At 37.2% G+C, this 21945-nt stretch overlaps 3 protein-coding genes across 3 annotated transcripts; 2 read left to right on the plus strand and 1 right to left on the minus strand.

Annotated features, from left to right (window-relative positions):
- Nucleotides 1-326: 326 nt before the first annotated feature.
- Nucleotides 327-16861, minus strand: LOC135695669 (gamma-soluble NSF attachment protein-like). The gene is made up of 3 exons (XM_089110512.1): nucleotides 15714-16861; nucleotides 7164-10917; nucleotides 327-5280 (listed from the first exon to the last, which is right to left on the minus strand). The coding sequence occupies exons 1-2, from the start codon at nucleotides 16659-16661 to the stop codon at nucleotides 10273-10275; spliced, it is 1593 nt and encodes a 530-aa protein (XP_088966638.1). The 5' UTR covers nucleotides 16662-16861; the 3' UTR covers nucleotides 327-5280; nucleotides 7164-10272.
- LOC135695661 (uncharacterized) lies at nucleotides 2685-9334 on the plus strand. Its single transcript, XM_065214826.2, has 5 exons — nucleotides 2685-3033; nucleotides 6727-6894; nucleotides 7975-8208; nucleotides 8669-8728; nucleotides 9027-9334. Exons 1-5 carry the CDS (start codon nucleotides 2685-2687, stop codon nucleotides 9314-9316), a joined length of 1101 nt encoding a protein of 366 aa, XP_065070898.2. The 3' UTR covers nucleotides 9317-9334.
- Nucleotides 16862-16911: 50 nt separating the features above from the next.
- Nucleotides 16912-19743, plus strand: LOC135695666 (vesicle transport protein GOT1B). The gene is made up of 5 exons (XM_065214832.2): nucleotides 16912-17266; nucleotides 18256-18347; nucleotides 18459-18637; nucleotides 19178-19259; nucleotides 19492-19743. Exons 1-5 carry the CDS (start codon nucleotides 17242-17244, stop codon nucleotides 19531-19533), a joined length of 420 nt encoding a protein of 139 aa, XP_065070904.1. The 5' UTR covers nucleotides 16912-17241; the 3' UTR covers nucleotides 19534-19743.
- Nucleotides 19744-21945: the final 2202 nt, after the last annotated feature.

A 21945-nucleotide genomic window follows, 5' to 3' on the forward strand; every position in this document is an offset into this window, starting at 1 on the left:
CACATCCTGAGAAGAACGTTGTCCATCAAGTGAACACTGCTCAATAGTGTGAAGACTAATAAAACACTAACATGAAGCAATTTAAGAGATTGCATTATGGAAGCCATTGACTGCAAGCGTTACAGGCGCATCGATTTTCGAAATACCAATCTTTTACAGAACTTGGAATTGATTTGCATTTGTGGATGATTTTATCTCATTTGGAAGAGTTATTTTGGCGTCTGTTAAAAATGTATGACGGAATGTCATTGCAACGACGAAAGTGCATTATGGGAGGAGACGAAACCTCGCTTCATCGTTTGGACAGGGCAAAAAATTTTGGCAAGATTTCTTCCTATCATGTACCGTTTCTGATTCAACGTTATTAGATTTCAGAGTGATTTCACGGGGAATTCGCGCATTCAATATTAGGCTTTGGAAATTAAGGCTATTATAGTGATTTCTCGCACCCAGTATCAGCATCTGTATTAGCACAATGACATGTCCCCTATTTATTCCAAGATCGATTTCTCAATTTGTGCAAATTCTAGGCGTTGTTTAGAGAAGGTATCCTACCATTACCGCTTGAAATTCGAGAATGAATGACATCACTTGTGAAAGCATCATAGAATTCCATCACAAGAAGCATCACAAGTCTTGCGGAAGCATCACAAGGCTTTCAGGACCACCTTGTGAAAGCTTGCGTGCGTGCAAGGCCGCATTAGATTTTCCAAGTGAATGGTTTTTCAATTAAATAAGATTTCAACAGCTTTTCTATTCTATGACGTCTTTTTCTAATTGAAATAAACAGAAAGAAGCTCCGGCCATTGGCTCTGACTTTATACCGCTTCTATTGTCATGCAACGAAGGCAGGCAGTTCCCGGTTTTGGAAAACTTTTTTCTCAGAAACTGGTATGTTTGACGTGCGTGCATTTCTCCCTAAACTTCAACCTTCCATTTGGTACGAAAAAATCAAATTAAAACGCAAATGGGTTGCATTAATTTGAAAATTTTAGAGATCTGGTTGTGTTGGTTTCCCCAATTCTAATATAGCTGCTGTCAGCACAATAGTGAACCAAAAGGTATGGGTTTCGGTGAGGGTCGCTGACAACAGACCGAAGTGTCCGTGTTTCGAGCTCTTGACATGACGAAACTTTAAAGCAGAGTGAGGAGGGGTGTAATTACAGGCATAGGAATCACGAGGTGTGGTCGCATCGAGAGGAAGGACAAGGACACTGCTCGATAAGAATAGCTTTTCTGTATCCTAAAAACTACCTACTGATGCAAGGTAGAAAAATCATTGGCATTATATCACAGCTTAATTGCTACTTCTATTATTATTATTACTGTTATTATTATTCATTAATCGTGTGATAATTTTCTCTTTAAAAATGTATGTTTAAAAGAAGTAAGTTCAAGAAGGTAGAATGAGACAATGGAAATTAGGAAAAGCCAAATTCAAACAGAAATTTTTACCCAAATCCAACTGAATTCAGATTGAAGGCTACGCAGCTCGTTAATTTCTTATTTTATATTTTTTCTTTAGGTGTTTGATGTAAAAAATGTGAAGCAAGTATTTTTAGGATTGATTCACATATTGTATAATAAATTTGCCTGGACTGACTTCCCGAAATTTCCAACATCGAGTGCCCTAAAAATATGACCTTGAGTTCATTTTACATCTCCAATTGTTTCTCTAGTTGCAAGGGTGGTGATTTCTCGGTCTCAGTGCACATATTTGCTTTAGAACCTGAAGGTTTTTATTTACTCTTGTCCGCAGCAAGCCTAGCAGGTCTCTCGCCAATCAAAAGATTCGCTATTAAGTCTTTCTGGAAACTTTTATAGGTATTTGACAAACCTTTTTCTTTTCATCCACTAATAGTTCTATGTAAGATATCAAAAACCTAAAGTTCACCCTTCACCAAAACCTGCGCTCCTAGAGCACCAGTACAGGAGACTGTATTGCAATGATAAATATGTTCATAGCATCACCAGTAGCAAACAGGTGCCATTCTACAACGAAATTTTTAATTTAGCAATTTATCCTACCCAAAAGAACATTTTCTTATCAATCCACTTTTTTATGAAAATGTTGATACCCGAATTTGCGAAAGTGATTATAACATGCAACTGCCAAACAAACCAAATTCATTTGTGTGCAGCAAACTGAAGCAAACCAATTTAAAAGAAAAATTACAGGAGCTCCACCAATGATAGATAACTAAGTAATATTCAGATATCTAGCCGCTTATTATTCTTGGTTCGGGATTCCTTCTCTCAAAAATGAATCATGGGTACTTCGTGATAAAACACAACCCGTCGCCCAGTTGTCGTTCTCCAAATGAGACAAATTTAAGATCTGCCGCGGGAAAGTTCCGCATTCCATTCTGACTGTTTAGCAGTCGTCTTCTTTGTTTGGACCTGTCAATCAATCTCTGAAAGGACTGAAACATATGAAGCCTTATAAAACATCTACATCAATATGGTTTGATTAAATGATAGCAAGCTGGCAACATCGTTGAACGTATGACCGCGTTTTATTTTGTCGATTTAATCAAATCGTGTCGCTAGAGGTGTGTTTTGCAAGCATTCAAGACTGTAACACTGACATTTTGTTCAGTTGCCTTGAAATCTAGTTAATTTATCAAGAAAGGATTTCATTTTGTCAATATAGCATTAGTAGATTTTGCTTGCAAAAAGAAGAGATGGACCTTTTCAAAGGCAATAGTTTTGAAGAAGATTTTTTGTTGGAGGGTTTTGGAAAGCTAGTGGACTTCGATCCAAATCTGCACGAAGGCTCGTCTTCTTCATTCGAAGATATACTGACATGCAGTTCGCCACTGGAGAAAGAGCCTCCACAGCCAATGAGCTGCACGGACGGATCGACGTGTAGCTCCCCGTGTGATGATGAAGTCGACGGAGATGCATTTGGATTCAGTGACTTTGAAGATGTGTTTTTCCCGGTAGAAGGCGAGATGACCAGGCCCGACATTTCAAATGACATCACTGTTACTAATTTTGGACTGGAAAGTCGTGTTCAACAGCAAGTGAAAGGTAATTCCCCCATTCCTCATTACTCGCTTCACTGAACATTTAAGATTCCGAGATTTGCATTTGTTTAGTTCATAGTCTTTTGTCTATGCATGTGAACTATTTTTCCAAAGGAGTAATCACATTCACTTTCTTTGTTTATTGGTTTCTGTAATTACAACTTTCAGTCGACAAACAACCAAACCAACCAGCCAAACAAATTCATATGGAAGTGCAACATAGCATGTTGTTGCCTACAAAACATCTCATTAACCCTTTGCTTGTTATATGCAACAATGAAGCACCAATTTTTATTCACGTAGCCTCGAAAATACATTTCTTATAAACTAAAGCCCGTCTTCATTACTAACTTTAAAGAAGTGCTTATTTTTTTCATCCAACAAATGTTCTGTTGATTCCTTTTTTGTCTTTAATTTCTGTTGAGTTACGCAAAGACAATGATTATAAACGCACTGGTTCTTAAATTATGCCCTTTGAGGATTGCCACACTTCCTATGAGGTTGGTCAGGCTAGAGCCACTAAGAATCTCTACAAATAATCGTTAGGTTTTCTTGCCTGCAGTTGCTTCAGTCGTCACAACAAAGGCAACTCTTAAATTAAGTTGTGGTTTCATTCCGATTCAGACTGTTTGTATCCCTTTCGAAATCCTTTAATGACCTTAAATTGCCCAACTGATATTCATTCATGAGAGGACGATGGTGCAGAAACAAGGACAGGCCCGTACTACTGACTGTTCTACTGGAATTATTTTGTAGGCCAAGAACGACCTGGCGTTAAGGCATACTATCTGCCCTACCTCTCGGGTACTTCCTGGTGAATTCAGAGTTATTCTAAGGGAGTTCAGGGATTCGATTGTCTATAGGCTTCCAGGGATCTTTGATTTCATTCTAATGATAGTGTTTTTCATACTAAGAACGTCGTGATCAGTTCAATCTTGATGCTGCCCAATATTGAAACTTGAAACCAATACAAAGCTCAGTTATTACTGAGAAAACTGAAACCTGATCGGAAATTTAGCTTGTATGAGATACTGCACGGCAGGTTGTAGTAATGGGGTGTTAGGAAAAATGTCGCATCGGACTTAGAGATAAACTCTTTCAGTTAATATTCCTCCTCTCCAGTTTTGCAAAAGTAGCAAACACAACGAGTTCCTTTCCGTCTCAGCTTAATGTCATTGATACTTTTTTCATTGGAAAGATCTAATCTTTGTCTGAAGCGCTGACACCCGCCTACGTATTTAGACTCAAGTTTAAACCTGTTGTCTGCCACAGCTATTCTTCCAACTTTTTTGCTTGCCAATCCTTTCTTTATCTATCTAAAGATTTTTGGCATCGAAACAATTTATGTTATTCAGAAATGTCCTTTTGTCATGCATCAAAGGGTTTGAAAAATAAGATTGTTCTTTGTAATTATTTAATACATCTGTCCCAAAATTCTGTCTTGTTCTAAATTGATTAACAATTGTGATGAGATCAGGGACGTAAATTGGGGGGATGAAGGGCTCAAAATTTCTGACTGACAAAGGTCAATTCTAATTTTGTATAAGGGCCTAAACTTTGGTAGTTTTTTACCAACAAAACCTTATAAATTGTCTCGTATTCAGCTGTATGATAAAGTTTCTAGATTTCGTAAATTTGGAAAATGGAGCATAAAGACTGTTAGTTTAATTAGTGCATCAAAACATACGTAGTCCAAAAATCAGGTGTTAATTTTTCTCCTTCTACGACTTGCCCATTGCTCCACAATCTTGTCTAAATGTACGTTGTCCAAAATGTTTTTCTCGCAAGTAAGAATCATGAGGTCGTTTAGCCTTTCACAGGGGCGGCGCCAAGAGATTCAAAGTCGGGGGGGGGGGGGGGTCCAGTTGATAGAATTATTAGACTAAAGAACCATCTTTTGAAAAACTTATGCCTTTCTTATGCTTCTCTTTGAGCTACAGTTCACAAGGTCATTTGAGTCAAAACTTCAGTTTTCATAAGTGATTCAAACTTTTCTGATTAATCTAGCTTTCTACCAACAGCTTTAAATTTTCCGACTGTCCTTAAATTTTCCGACTGGATGAAAGATTGGGGGGTGTCACACCTCCCACACCCCCCAGTATTTACGTGCCTGGATGAGATGGCCTTCACTTTACTTGGTGTTTTAACTGCTTTCCTGTTTTCTTGGGTGAAGCTTAAGGCTCTCTTCTTTGCATTTGGAAGACTCAAATACCATTGGTCTCACAAAGTTTTCTTTAGCACCGCATAATCTCTACAAAATAAAATAATTATTAAGTTTGTTCAGTGGCAGTGGCAGGATGAAATTCAACCGAAAAAATTTTGACCCCTACACAAAGTCTTTCAAAAAACAAACGAGTAGAAAAATAAGCAAAAATACAAAAAAGGGAGGAGAAAAATTGTTGGAACTTGGATAGATACAAAGAATACCACACAGTTCTGCTATCATTGACTTTAAACATACCCACAGCTTACACTGCAATTTAACTTTCCTTGTTTTCCTAGGCTGAGCAGTGAATTTACTTCAGTTTACATTTAGAAATACCTATCAAATTCGAACCAGATCCAAAAGATACAGTTATGCTTTGATAAACTCCATTTCTGTGTGCTCTCCTGGTCCTTTTTGACAGATTTCTTCATAATTGATTGTTGTTGTTTCGGGAAATATAAATCTTGTTCATTAACAAATCCCAAGCTAAACTGAGCAGTTCAGTTATTATCGAAAATGAGCCATTTGGTAAGACCCTCAAAAGGACTGGACCCCCCTGTCAGGCCTTAATAGGAGAACCCCGCGGGGGATTTGCGTATATTTCAGAGTAGAGAAACAGTGAACTCGAGGTGTTGTTCTCCGTACTACTTGCTGCTTAAGGTTGTTCCTCTTACGAAGAGAGACGCTCCTTTTCCCGTAACGTAAGCAGGGCCCGGGCCATAAGGGGGGCCATGACCTCCCCACTTTTTCGCTTAATAAAAGTCTAAAGCCATCTTAAAGTATTTAAATAGATACACCTTCAGGTTACAACAAATACATTGAACTAAAGGGGGAATGAGGAAACTTTCTTTACATTGCTGGCCCCTCCAGTTTAGGGTCAGTGGCGAGGGCCCTGGTACGGTCTGCAGGGAATTCATTGCTAGCCAGTTCATTCTCCAAAGGAATGGCGTAAAAAGGTTTCTAGAGGCACCAAATATTAACCAAGAGCCTACAGAACCCCTATCGAAATTCAATTCTTAGGGTGGATCGTTGGTAAACAGTTGAGGGCTGGGCTTGTAAGAGAGCTGATGTGTGGAGAGCAGTGTAGCTAGTGTAGCTAGTTAATAATGGTTTTGAAAGTCGTTGGACGTGGCCTGTTTAACATCTTTGTAATGTTTAATGAAAATGTAACTAAGGGTCTATCATACTGCTGACTTTGTTTACTGAAGTGGATTTTTTGTAATGCGAGCGAGGGCACTTAAGATGCACCCCATAATTCAGTGCGACAGTTCTTCGTAGAATTTCAACTTGTTTGCCTTTCACTTTTTAAAAATCGATTACTTTTAATCTACTTTTCTACTTCTTAATTGTTCCCAAGAAAAAGAACATTTTTCCTAACATTGCGCAGGCTAAAAGGCTACGCAACAATCTTGCAACTATTTCCTGGAAAGATTCGATTACTGCGCAGGAGTGTATGTGAAATCGTTTTGACCACTTTCGTATCTGTTGCAGATGAGCCGTTTGTACTCACGAGAGGTGACTTAAATGCTGATAATATTGAAACGCTGAGGCAGCTGCTTTTGTACCAAACTGAGGACATCCTGAGGTCTGACAAGAGACAAGATTTTTTTGTGCAGAAGCCAACAAGCATTTTCTCGGAGCAGTTTGAGCAGTTTACATGTGAGTTTCAACTTTCAGTGAATTTTATTTAAACTTCATTTCACTGCAGCCCTTTTTCTATGTTCACGCTAGTAGATATTATCGCGCCTTGCTTCAGGATTTCTACTGATATTTTAAAATTGTGAAAGAGAATCAGATTGGATGCTATTTGACTGCCAACTGCCAGTTCAGTTTCTGTTTTGAAGAAGGAAGCTTATGCATGGGCCCCCATCAACCTCTATGAACTTATGCCTTCATTTTGTTAACAGTGAAAGACAAAGATTCGATACCTGTGTCATTTGGAATTTCCTCAGTTTTCAATCCGATTGTGCATATTTTGGTTCGAGTGCCTTCTAAACCCCGAAAATGAAACTCCAATCTATGTTTATCACACTGAATGAACCTTTTTACAACCTGCTTTTTTGTTGCCAATGAAGGTGAAATTTTCTCGCAGAACTCGCTTTTCGGCCCTTGCTTCACTTTCGATCTCCCTGATGATGTAGAAATCTACTTTCTTGTACGGTTTTATATCATTTAACAGACAATAAAGTCGGCATTCGGCGATGTCTACGAACACGGAAGTCAATTTGGTTTAATTGTAACTATGGTTACTCGAATTGTCTTCCGTTTTGATTTGTTTGGCGCGTATTGAGATTGAGCTTTAGGCAACCAAAGATTTGAGTATCCTCTTCTCATGCGATATCCTATCTAATTTCTCCATTCTACTTGGTTTTTTTTCTGCCGAGAACAATAATTGACTAATTAGCTTCCAAACAGACAGTCCAGATATATAAGGTTCCTTGGTTGTAGAATATTTTGTAACAGCTTTCTGTCTGATTCAAAATTGTGAGTCAAAGGCCTTTTTATACGACTAATAAACCTTATATTTACTCAACTAACATGTTGGATTTCAAGTAGCTAAAACGAGCTCTTGTATATCAGGCTTCACCTTTGTACCTGCTGGAGAATCCAGGACAAACTGCTTCGGTATGTAAAATAACCAGGTCGGGGAAAACTTTTTGTCTTTCCTCTAAGTTAACTTTTACCTCATGTCTGGCTGTAGTTTTCACCTATTTGAAACTAATTTTCATTCGTACCCAGACCACCTGTCACCGTTTAGCGGAGTTACTACATGCGCAGTTACAAACAGCAGCAACAACAAAGACAATAACATTTACTTCAGGACTATGAACAAACTTCAACAAGAACACGAACAACCAGAAAAGCAGATCGAGCAGCAACAACATCTGTCAGCTGCAAAGATAGACTTGAAACAAGAGAATTCTGATAGCTGGGACGAAAGTGTAGAAGAGGGCGAGAGAAGTTCAATAAAAGGTAGGTTTGCCAGAGTTTAATTCATTGCAAATTTGTAGGACAAAGGAGGAGGAGATCAGGGAAGACCTTCCTAGTCTGAAGACAATCACTTTACAATTTTGCAGTTATAAGTCAGTTTATTAGTTGAGGTTTTTGCTCTTTTTCCATGCCGGTGGGCAACGCGATGTTCTGTCCTGTCCTGTTTAACGTTGTGTCATTCGTTGATCTTCGTATGCTGCCGTTTTGCAGTGTTTTTTTCTCTCCGCGATCATGCAGTTTGTAATGCCTGTCCTTACATCCACCTCTCCTGTTGTTATTCAGTCATATCAGTGAGATAAGAGCTAGTCCGTTGCCTCAAGTCAATGACCCGAAATAAGCATAAAGCCGCGCACATTTTAAATGAGGAGTCTACATTATAGAATCAAGACCATTCGATTTGATTTCAGAGGTTTGCAAAGCTAAATATCTTGTTTGTTTTCAGCTTCACCAACCCAGCACAAGGTTAAGAGGAAGAAGAGGAAATACGAGAGAAGAGCATCAGGTAGTTTAATGTTATATAATACATTGATTTTTAAAATCGACAGTTTTGTGTCTGTTTCCCTAATACTTTTAATACAAACAAAACGCTCTAAACATGTTAAGTCGTCCCCGATATTTCAAATTGCGTTTTACTAAGCAGAAAAAGTAACATATAATGAATTGCCTCAAACATGGTAAAAGCAGGTTTAAGTTGAATGTTTAAGTTACGCTCAAGTTAAATGTGACCTTTTTGACGCATATAATACCTTTTTAGCTGCTTCCACTTTTATCAATGTAACAATCATTTTCCTTGCCCACAGCACGAAAGAGCATTCAGCTTTACCAGTTCATGCTAAAGCTACTGGACAGCGAGGACGAGTGTGTCACATGGGTATCACGTGAAGATGGCGTTTTCAAGCTTTTGCAATCGAAGAATGTTGCTCAGAGGTGGGGAATGTACAAGAAAAACGATAACATGACATATGAAAGTCTTAGTCGAGCATTGCGTCATTATTATGCGCAAGAAATACTTACCCCAGTCCCAAAGAAACTGCATTACAAATTCTGCCAGAAAACGTTGGACGATTGGTATAGCGCGAAAACGTGCTAGAGTAGATTGGCTCCGAAAGGACATGGGTCTTTCTAGATTTTACGCAAGATTTTTATAATAAATTGTGTATTTGGGGCCTATCTTGACATTTCATAGTACTATTGATGTGACATGCTATCTCTCAGTATTTATTTACCACGAATAGTAGGATGTTCTTCATTCTACAAAAAATCTGCTTTATACTGAGAAAGTATTTGAATTAAAGGCCATACGAAAACGTTAGCAGAACTAGGCACCGGATTTTCACAGGGGCCATTTTCCATAGGCCACATCGCAATCATTGTGAACAAAACTAGAGTCTGGTTGGCCTAGAAATAGGCCTCTAGAATCCAGAATTTTGTCGCGTTGACCTTGAAGTGAAAGCAAGTAACATTTTTAAGTAACATTTTATAGGTGTTGTTTGGCTGGCCCCAAATTCATGGTATATATTTGTAAATAGAATAGCTTATATAAACCTTAAGAGGTTCATTTTTACTTTGTTAAATGTATTCGTATTTGGACGATATCGTGGTTTTATTGAACTTCCAGTAACAGTAAGATTCGAATTGTCTAACTGGCAAAGCCAGTCAAATTCTTTTACTGTGACAATTGCTTTATAGGCCCTTCTCATCTCCTTGGTAACTTCATATATAGGTGTAAAGGTTATACAATGATATACTAAAATAACATTTCTTTTTCAAACAATTCTTAGATAACGCATTTCGATTCATCTGCACTAGTCATTTTATTTCAACCTCGCAGCAAACAAGAGGATATTGATTGCCGGGAAATGAAAGAGGAGCACTTAAAGTAATGTTTTATGAAAAAATAGTTATGACTCTGTTTTAAGATGTATTTACTTATCATGTTTATCATGACTACCATATCATTTTGTAAACAAGTCTGAATCAACGCACGGAAGCACGAACTAAACCAAAACTGCAAAATCGATACCTGATACTCTCCCCCCTATAATACTAGGGTTGTAGAGCTAGGGGCTCAGGGGGCTGACCCCCTTTAAATTCTAAAAAGCAGCAATTTTCTACTTTTTGCTTTTGTTTTTGAGAATTTTTTCGCGAGGGCCCCGTTGTATCTTCATAGCAAGACTCATAACACGCAGACACCTTGCTGCATACCTCCTTGCTGCATACCTCCTTGCTGCATACCTCCTTGCTGCCTACCTCCTTGCTGCCTACCTCCTTGCTGCATACCTCCTTGCTGCCTACCTCCTTGCTGCATACCTCCTTGCTGCATACCTTCTTGCTGCATACCTCCTTGCTGCATACCTCCTTGCTGCATACCTCCTTGCTGCATACCTCCATGCTGCATACCTCCTTGCTGCATACCTCCTTGCTGCATACCTCCTTGCTGCATACCTCCTTGCTGCATACCTCCTTGCTGCATACCTCCTTGCTGCATACCTCCTTGCTGCATACCTCTTTGCTGCATACCTCCTTGCTGCATACCTCCTTGCTGCATACCTCCTTGCTGCATACCTCCTTGCTGCATACCTCCATGCTGCATACCTCCTTGCTGCATACCTCCTTGCTGCATACCTCCTTGCTGCATATCAAGCCGTCTAATTCGCAACACTGTTTGCATTCTTCTTGCGTTGCTTCAGACTAATTTTTACGTGGATTTTCTACGTTTTCATGTTCAATGAATTCACTGTCATTTTCGTTATCTAATTTACAATCATTTGGACATTGTTATGTAGGAAGAATTGAATGGCTTCTAGCATTATCGTTGTATTAAACTGAAAGTTTGTTGTCATTTTTTTGCCATCATAGTCACAATATCCTTGCTACTTAAAATTTCCTTACAGTTTTTATAATTATCTTGGGCAGGACATATAATAGGTTCGTAGCTTCTATAAAAGTTTTGTCACTTTAATCCAATGTCATATTTTTTCGTTATTTTTTATAAGTAAAGCACTTTGTACCTTCATGGAAAAATACTTGGGTTATGTCAGTCCTTTGATTTATAATTCTTTTTTTCTTAATTCTAAACGGATTTCTTTCTTCATGGTCTCCATATAGATAAAATTCCGTGAATTCTAAGAATGGAAAATAAATAAAGAACAAATTTTCAAATTCATAAAATTCTGACCAGTTTCTGTCAACTAGGGGTAGACTCGTTGACGCCCCCCCCCCCTTTGAGGGGCTATGGTTTGAGATGCATAGAGTAAACAGAGCTACCAAATATTATGTGCAAAAAGGAAGAAACGCGGGATGTGCCGGACTCTGTGAATCTTGCAAAGAGTAAAAATACGAAAAATAGTCAGAAACAGAGCAACACGGTAATGAGAATTCAATGTAGTGAAGTAGAATTTTAGAATAAATTAAATTTTATAAGCACTGATATTTCACCCCAGCACACAGGATGTGAGGCACGATGGCTGTTGTGAAGCACGCGTTTTTCATCGCTCCCCTTTTGGTCATCTGTTTCCGAGTAAGGAAGGCTGCTTTCGTCTCCAGTGGTATCATTATGACGAAGACTCAAGCCAGCTCGGTGAGACTTACATTTTCTTTAGTTTATGGCAGTCAAGTGGTGGCAGATTCAACTTTGCTGTGACATGTTCAAACTCAACCCTTTTAGGCCTATTGTTGTTGATGTGTGGAGACGTCGAGCCTTGCCCGGGTCCAAGTCAAAGTACTAGATTTAACCCAGAGCTGGAAAGACTTACTTTCAAAAAAGGAATCAAGATATTTCACCAAAATGTACGTTGCCTATCGTCAAACTTTGACCATATAGCTTGATTAAATGAAATTTAATCACGTTTAATATGTGACAGGGTACGCCTTTTAGGTGCCCCTTGGGCTTTTGTTTTTGGGCACAGATTGCACAATTGTGAAGTTTGTGTTTATTGTAGCAGTGCTCGAGTAAGCTTTACATTGTGTTTTTTTGATACGGCTAAAGCAACCAGCGTGCAAGTGTGCATTGGCCTTGGGTATATAAACTTTGTCTTAGCACTGTTTCATTCTCACACGTTGCACGACAAATTGAAGTTGGACTTTGGAGAGGAAAGGTTTTTCCTTTGCGACCCTGCCCACCCAACCCTTGTCTAGAAATTTTCAGGGATTTTTATTTACATGCATGTTGACTTTCTACTTTTTTTTCGTGCATTAGTTAATGGCCGTATAGCTTGCGACTTTTTGCATGAACAAGGTGCTGCTAGTCGGCGGAAGAAGGCCATTGTTCTTCTTCTCAACCCCCCCCCCCCCCCAAAAAAACGGTTAGGGTTTTATTTATGGCCGTCTTTGCGATTGGCGCACCGACAGCCCAAAAATAAATGGTTCAAATGATGAGAGAACACCACCTTCAGTCTTATGATTGACAATGGTAAAACATTCTGAGGACTATCCTACCCTTATTTGCTAATGGTTTTTGTTTAGTAACTTGGAACAAATATTAATGTTGAGATATTGAAAAGTTTCCCGAATATGGATGTATTAACATTGAGCGAGGCACACCTTCAGCAAGGAAAAACGGACAAGGACCCTGAGGCTTTGTTTTCTATACCTGGATATTCATTTGTAAACAAACCAAGAAAGTCTGGGAAAGGGGGTGGAGCAGCAGCATACATCTCGCAAAAAATAACCTGCAATAGGCGCCTCGATCTCGAACATGATGAAATAGAATGAATTTGGCTGGAAATGAAACCAGTAAAGTCAAGCTCATACTTAATTGGCGTCATTTATCGCCCACCAGATTCATCAAACACCTGCCTAAAAATTTTAACAATTCTTTTGATGAAATGTTAAGAAAACCTTGCGAGTCGTCGTTGGAGACGATACTCATTGGAGATGTAAATGTGAATTATCTAGTCTCTGGGGACGGAAAAGGGTTTAAATCTAAGTTTAAATGCGTCGAAATACGTTATATGAAAACGAGCCTTAAAGCAAATTGTTCGAAAGACAACCAGAATCTGCGACACCACAGAAACTCTTATTAACATTGTTGCGACAAATAACACTGCCACGATCGAACACCATGACGTAATCCCAACAGGTATCGGGGACAAAATTCAAAACAAGATTTATCAAGTGTCGAGACTACAGAAAGTACAGCCCAAAAGAAATGACTGAAGATCTGAGAAAGCAAAACTGGTACCCTGTTCTCCATTCCAGAAGTGTAGACGAGGCTTGGAATAAAATGAAAAATATTGTCTTTGAGGTTTTTGACAAGCATGCTCCTAGAATCATTAAGAGAGCTAGGGGGAAATTAGCCTCCTGGCTAACTGATGACGCAAAGAAACTTATGAAAGAAAGAGACAAGCTCCTCCAAAAGTCTCGGACATTGCCACATACAGAGTTTTATTAAAATAAGACAGAGTAGAAACAGAAGCGAATATTGCTATAAGACGAGCAAAGGCATCGTACGACAAAGATCTTTTGCGGGTAAACTAAACTGGCGACCTAAGCCAATTATGGAAGACTTTGAAATCGATTTATCCAGGAAAAACAAAAAGCTATTTGGCTTCAGAGCAAAAATGTCAACATAACTAGCAGCAACACTACTGTTAGATGATATCAGGACAAACGTGGACAAAGGGCAACTAGTCGACTTTGTGTTTGTTGATCTTAGTAAGGCCTTTGACACCATCTGCCATTCCAAATTGGTGACCAAACTCCCATCATATGGCATTGACGGCAAAGAATTTACCTGGTTTGAGGACTACTTGTTTAATCGGTCAGCACAAGTGAGCTACAACGACATCCTGTCAGAAGATCAGCATTTAAAATTTGGTGTTCCACAGGGCTCAATCCTTGGACCTCTATTCTTTGTTTTATTCTTTAACGACATAACCGATGTAATTGAGACCAGCATTGTCAAATATGCTGATGATACGGTTATTTATTGGGCGGATAAAGATGTTACAAATCTGAGCACAATCTTACAAATGAAATGAAAAACCTTGAAAAATGGATGGATGAGAATGAACTCATTCTAAATGTGAAAAAAGGAAAAAAAGAGGTGTTGGTTTTTGGGGCTGCCCAGCGTCTGAAGCGACAGGGTGAAGTAGTATGTGTTTGATACAAAGGGACGAAAATCAATACTACTACTTCGTATAGATACTTGGGAGTGGAAATCGATTCAACTTTAAATCTGAGCACCAACTTTGAACTATGCTACAAACGAGCTTCTGGCAGATTACGTCTGCTATTGAAACTAAGATGTTTCTTGGACAGCACAATGGCTTGTAAATTTTATCGCTCTATGATTGTACCTATTGTTATATATTGTGAAATTTTAAACCTGAAACCAACAACTGGTCAGTCGAGAAAGTAAGATGCTCTTCATGAGCGTGACATGAGAATAATTGGCGGGGGGCTCAAAGGAATGCAATGTTCTGTTACCTGAAAAATTGAATATAAAACGAGCTTGTGTCCTGGTGCCTAACATCTTGAATAATGATATATGAGATGCCTTGCAGAATCACATCACAACAAACGCACACATCAAGACCACAAGAAACAACAAATGCATAGCCACTTTGCCACGGATCAAAACTGAACATGCGCGAAAGGGATTTTATTACATGGGGGAAAAATTATACAACAATTTACCTATAGAATTTACAAATAACTGCCGAAAACAAAAAGGTTTTTAAGGAAAAACTGGATATGTTTTTGAAATGAAGTAGCTTTGATAAACAAGGCTTTTAAAAATTCATCATGGACTTTTAACATGTTATTTATTCATAGTTATGAAATTGTAAATTTTTCTTTTAACATTTCTTTTCATTTCTTTTAAGCAGGACAAACATTGAAGACAGCAATACTTATGTTGAAGCTTGTATCCTGTTCAAATATTTGTATTATTATATTATTATTAATATTATTTTTAATATCAGAGTAAATGGCTGTTGTTAAGGTAAATAAATATTAGTAATTATTAATCTTAATTCATATTCAATTTACAATTAATTTTAATAAAATGTAATTCAAATTCAATTTCATTAGTTAGATAATCACATTAAGTTAGAAATTACTCCAACAACTGTTTTTGTGGATTCCCAAATGCATGGCTAGACATGTGAATGGAACTTTAACAGAGCACAACAGAACTAATGAGTCTACACGATTACTAATCTGCACAGAATTATGGGTAGAAAAAACTCTTAAATAGAAAAATATTTAATTGAGACTTGTTAATAGCTCAAGGTTATGACACATATATGATATTACCCAAAATTACTTCAAGCACTGTGGCTATGGTATCTATCAATTTGGAATGCAGTAATGATCTCCACTATTCATATCTTTTATGCATGTAATTGCAATGAAATTAAAAATGTCCTCTTCTTTCTATGTCACAATAAAGCTAATTGTCAAAAGCAAAATGACCATATATCAACAATAAATTAACTGAAGCAACAAATAGTTGACATGAAATGTTTCTCAGCCGCACATTAACAAAGATCTATTTCGCCACCACCAATTTCACTGCTAGAAGCTCCTTTTTGGGGGTCTCTAGTTTCTCCTTCCCCGATATTTCCAGCATACTCATCAAATGCATCGTCTGCCTTTGGGACCCTGAGCATCTTTCCCAATTTAGCAAATTCAGTGTCCTGACAACTTATAATTGGCTTTGAGGTGATTGTTTTCATTGCAGCATCATCACCATTGGTATAAGCTTCTATGAGCTGTTCAATGGCCTCTGCAGAATCAGATGCACCAAAGCCTTGATATTCAAATGAACTTTGATAACAGTTTTCAGCAGCAATTAAATCTTTTTCAGTCAGATATAACAAAACCAGACCCAAAACAAGGTTAAAAATAGATGGGTAATTATCAACTTTTGTGTATAATTCAATTTGACGTTTCACAATATCAACAGCTTTTCGATAATGCTTGCTCTTTACCAGCAACCTCGATGCATTATTAAGATGTCCTGCAGCTTCTCTGATTTTGTCACCATCCTCTGCAATAACTGCAGCTTTTTCATATAACTCCATTGCTTTCAAAGGCTCTGTAAATTCTACCTTTTTAGCCGTTGTTACGAGACTTATACAGGCTGTGTCTGGAGTTCCATTTTCTCTGTATAATAAGCTTGCTTTATCCATCAGTCTTATAGCTTCATCAAGATTTTTCGATTCGATGCTGATATTTCCTGCTTCAGTTAACGATTTGGCAGCATGAAAAAGTTGGTTGTTTTTCTCGTGACACTCTGCAGTTTTAATAAACGCATCTTTCGCTTTGTCGTATGATCTTGCAACCTTGAAGCAAGTGGCTGCCTTTTGATACCTATCTGCGGCACTGTCATAATCTGGAGACCATTTAAAAAAGCTTGTTTTCAAATACTTTTCAGCCTCCTTGATGTGACCAAGGCCTTCTTGGATCTTTTTACTGGCATTTGCCATCTTATCGAAGCATTGAATTTCGACGAGTCTATGATTGAAAACAAGCCTCCTTTTTCAAAAATCGATGGTGATTTTTGAACCAATAACCTTTTTAAGAAGTCTGTGTTAAGTGGCACGAGATTTCTATAATTCTCCGCTAGCCACCATTTGCAAGGCAACTCAATCTCCTTCCCAGTTTGTTTTCGCTTCCTACAAAGATCTCTGCGAAGGAGCCCAGCGACATAGGACGTGGCCTGACTTTCGTGTAATTGTTGTTGATGTTGTTGCAGCAGCAAATGATCATGGTTTGTGAATACAAGGCCATTTTCGTGGCAGAGTTCTGAGATTATTTTAAAAAAATTGCAATAAGATGGACACAGATTAACAAGCTATAATCTGACTGTGAAGAGGACGAAGCAAAGGTTACTTTCCGGAATAGAAAGATCCATTCAACGTTGACATTGCGTGAATCAACGATAGTTTGCCTCGGGCCTAAAACTAAAAGATCAGTTTGAGCTCCAGGTTTAGCTCTTATCATACTTTAACCAAAAAGCCAACGTAGAGACTTTCTTCAAGACGGAGACACTTGAAATAACCAAAGATGTTGCCAATTAGCGACTACCAAAGTAATTATCACCTATAATTATAATACAACTTTTATTTACAAACTTTTGATTATGAAGTGTTGGGGTATTGTGTTACACAACACAATTGCAATAAAGCAACCAAGTACCTTATGCTTTTAAAGCACTTGTCGTTTGGAGAGGCATTTTTCATTCTTATTGAAAACAGAATCAGTTCGAAAATTTCAAGATTACCAATTTGTGATGTTGTTTTTATCTTGTTGTTTATTGTCATTTTGGACTTTTCTTGATGTTCGAAATTCTTGAAAATATATTTTCTGTGTTAGTGGTGTAATTTTTTATTTTCATATTTGCCAAAAATTGATCATAGAATTTGAATCATTGTGTTGACATTAGTCTGTGCCAAAAATTTCATGTCATTTGGACTAGCATCAGACTGGAAAGTTTGGTCTCGGTGGGAAACATTCAGTTTTCATCCTTCATTCTGCCTGCACATTATTAAGAATCTGCTATAGATTCCGCACACATTATTTGTTTTTTGTGGTTATGTTCCCTGAAAAATTCCACTGTTTAGAGTTCTGACTGATAACTGCAAGAGAATCAAAGAATTCAAAATATCTTCGAAAGCATTTGCAACAAATTCTGTGAATGATTTTTCATGACATATTCGATATCTGCAAAATTGAATATCAGACATTCCCTGTGCAGAAAAATTAATTTACAAATTTCAGATTTGATTTCAGTCAAATCTTTATAATATATATGTAACTATTCAAAACAGAGCAACTCATGTTTCAAATAGCATTAAATTGTCAGTATAGACTAATTCAACATGATGATTTCAAGTCTGAGGTCCATTTTTGACAAGTGTATTTAATTTATTAGGCGCAAAATCAATAATGTCCAGCTAAAACAGAGAATATGATTTTGTTTGATTATAGCCATGATTAAACCATTGCAATGAAATTGCGCTTTTTCTATGAAATTTAGTTGCTGCAGACTGGATGAATTTGATCTTTCCATTTTTTCAGAAATCGGGATTGGTGTAACCGGATTTGGACTCCTGTTCCTCTTCCTTGGAATGATGTTATTTTTTGACAGAGGGCTCCTGGCCATTGGAAATGTAAGCTTAATTATCTTTTTCTGTTGTTCTTAAAGTTGATTCTATGTTGCTTTCATTTATGATACCTTGTTATAGGTTTGTAGTCTACAACTGTATTGCTTACTTTTCTAGATTCTCTTCATATCTGGTTTGTCATTGGTGATAGGATTAGAAAGAACTTTCAGATTTTTCTTCCAAAAACACAAACTGAAAGGAAGTGCATTATTTCTTGGTGGAGTAATGGTTGTTTTGCTTGGGTGGCCAGTTGTTGGGATGCTTGTTGAAATCTATGGATTCATACTTTTATTTAGGTATGTTTCCTGCAATATATTTATTATATAAAATTTTATGTAGATTTTATGCAAAAATCTGCTGATAGATACTTACAATTTAGATTTAATTGCAGACATTACACTTTTTTGACACTTTATATACATATATATGAATTTAAATGTAAACCAATAATGATTTTGAACAGTGATTTACAGCATAAAAGCCATTAATCCATTTACATTGGTATATGGTTCTTCATATGATTGACATCAGGATTGGACCAGACTCACTACTCACTACCAGCAAGTGTGGGTGATACATGAATGGTTGCTGCTTCTGGGTTGAATGGAATGCATATTTTGCTTATTTTATATCAGGATGATTCAATGAACAATTGAAGATTGAAAAATAAATTTTTTTAGGAGCAGGGTGCATTTGGATCATTTAGGTTTTCAGAAATTATTTATAATTGCTTGAAGAATAGCACAATTAAGGTCCTTGTTGTACTGGCCATTTCGAATTTTCTGTTGTTGTCTAAAGACATCCTGTAAATATTGCTTTTTACATATTTCTTTTAGGGGTTTCTTTCCAGTTGTTATCAATTTCTTAAGGAGAGTTCCAGTTCTTGGTCATATTTTAAATTTGCCAGGGATAAGTTGGGTAAGCAGTTTGATTTCAAATTTTGAAACTTTGGTCTGACAAACAAGCTATATTGACAATTTAAATATTAAACAAACACCCTTTTATTATTTTGCTGCATCTTTGACCTTTGGTGTTTAAAAATTTAAACTAATAGCTTATTAAATTCACAGTATATCATAAGATGGTTGCTGTTTGTTTTCATGTTTCAATGTAAACTTTATATTTATTGTTCTGTTTAATTCTGTTTCAGGTTACAAATAAGATGGGGCAAGATCCAAACAGTGTTGTTTGAAAGAAATTGTCTGATTTCCTTGGAACTGTTACAAACTGTACATTTGCAGGAACTTGTTTTTCTTGTCACTATATTTTGGGATACGCTCATTCTTCTCCTCTCAGTCATCTCTTCCTTATTTAAGTACTAAAAGAATGAACTGTTATGCACAATTTATTTTGTGCCAAGATTTTTACCAGCAGTTTAATAGCAAAATGTGTGGTTAAGAAATTATTGCCCTTTATTCGTGTTATAGTTATCACATTTTTGATAATTGTAATCGTAAAGACAAATACTGTAATTTGACCAACAAAAAATGCCTCTCATTGGGAAACATTTTATTCACATTTTATGGAAAATAGAAGCGTTTCTCTGCTTCAAATTGATAAAGTAAATCTTTGTCACCATCCATAATTATGCTAATACGGAAACCCCTTTAAAATCGCAACAACCACTGGAGGTCTCCAAAGGTTAAGAAAAATTCAATATTTAGGGTCTGACAATTACAGCTTGAGAAAAATTCAATATTTGGGGTCTGAGAAGTGAAAACAAAGTTTCAAAGAAAACCAAATATTAGGGAGAATCCTTAAAATTTTATATCTTGAAACATCTCTCTTGGTTATTTATTGTTTAGGGTATTGAAATGGGATTGAAAATGTTGTGATATTCAAGAAAATTTTACAAAAATGGTATTCTCCCATAAATGGAAAGGCATTCTCCCATAAATGGAAAGGCATTCTCCCATTAGGGTCCCGAAAAACCCGAAATGAATTTTGAAGTATTTGAATACAATTCTGTGTTGTTTATGTTAAGACATTTTTCAAATTTCTTGAACGCAGGCTAACTAAGTAGGTTCGTCAAAATAACAAGGAACGGTCCCTCCAACAATGATGCAGGGACGACTGAATGACTTTGCTTTGCTGAGTAATCAAATTGATTTTGCTAAAAAGATTGGTTCTACTGATGTAATCAACGCTTTCGCCTTTAAAAAGCTCGTAAAGTGGTACTGTAAAAGGTTTTGCAAATCAATGGGTAATAAGTCGAAATTTGTTCTAATTTGTAACACTGAAACCATACCTAATTTGTATAAAAAAAAAAAAAAAAAACCAGGCCGAATGTTCGTGAAAAAGGTTTAGAAAAAGAACATTTTAACCACGCTAAAAAGCAACGTACAAACCCCGTTTTTACCTTCAAATTCAGAGCAAGGGCTTTTCTGGAAACGAAAACAGGGCGTTGCCCCAAAATGGGCTTTTGCTCAAGGGCCCGTCTCAACAGTGGCAGCCCTGTGGACACTTTTAGAGAATGGGTCATTTTTGCTGGATGAGCATGTTACAATCTTATAATTTGGTAACTTTTGAAATTAAGTTGAAATTATAACTTAGATGTGCAGCTGCAACACTTTCTAGATGGGAACATGGGGAAGAGCACCCACCCGGCACCCGAAAACAAAAATTGACCATGTGATTTGAACATGTTCAAGATGCAAGCAAAAGGGACAAAACTATCAAATCAGGCCTTGATGGGTCAGTTAGCACATAGACACGGAGTGGGGGGGGGAGGGGTCCGTCTTCTATTTTGGGTCAACTTGCCAAATAGAATAAATTTAGATGCTAAAAAGTGATGTTACTCTTATGTTTTCTAGGTATCAAATACAGGAAAGGGTTTTTGGGCAAACAAAATATGCAAACCAAAAATATTGTCATAAAATTCTTGTTTGGCAAAAATGTTGAGAATGGCACCTGGCCTCCTTCGTTGGATGCAGTGGCGGGAATTATGGGGGTTTGGGGGGGGGCTCGGGCCGCCCGAAATTCGGGCTATCATCGGATAATTGACAACCGTTTAACGTGTCGAAATTACTCCAAGAAATCGTTCTGAATAGGATTTTGCCAAATTTCGTAATTGCGTAATGGCCAAATTGAAAAGGGCGTAAATTTTCTGCGTTTTCCCTTTTGACCCCAGGGACCTCGATAACCTTTTTGTGCCCTTTTTGCAAAATTTGAACGTAGCATTGCTGGTGAAATATTAGCCAGTACTAAATAATCAATAAACAATATCTGACCAAAATCTAAAACTGCATGTGAATTGTAAATTTAATTTCAATTCCGTAAAGATTAACCGAAATTTCCATCGCATTCTTCCGAATAAACATAATTTTTAAACGTATTTCCATCTGACGAAAACAAGATGAAATGCATAAAATGAACGTAAGACTTGTCAAAAGTGTGATCGGTCGACCTCTTGTATCATCAATTGTCTTAAATTATATATCGATCTTGATATCATAAATGGATTGTTGTTCTTGCTACTTAACTATAGCGTTATCAGAAAAGATTTCTAAAGGGTCCCGTCAAAAAATCATATATTTTTATCAAAATGTGTAGTTTCTTTAAAATTAGACGCGTAGGCCTGGGGGGCCTCCCTCCAAACGAAAGC

The sequence above is a fragment of the Rhopilema esculentum genome, chromosome 2, assembly GCF_057945365.1.
Source record: "Rhopilema esculentum isolate cy_ngs chromosome 2, ASM5794536v1, whole genome shotgun sequence".
In the NCBI taxonomy this organism is placed as follows: domain Eukaryota; kingdom Metazoa; phylum Cnidaria; class Scyphozoa; order Rhizostomeae; family Rhizostomatidae; genus Rhopilema; species Rhopilema esculentum.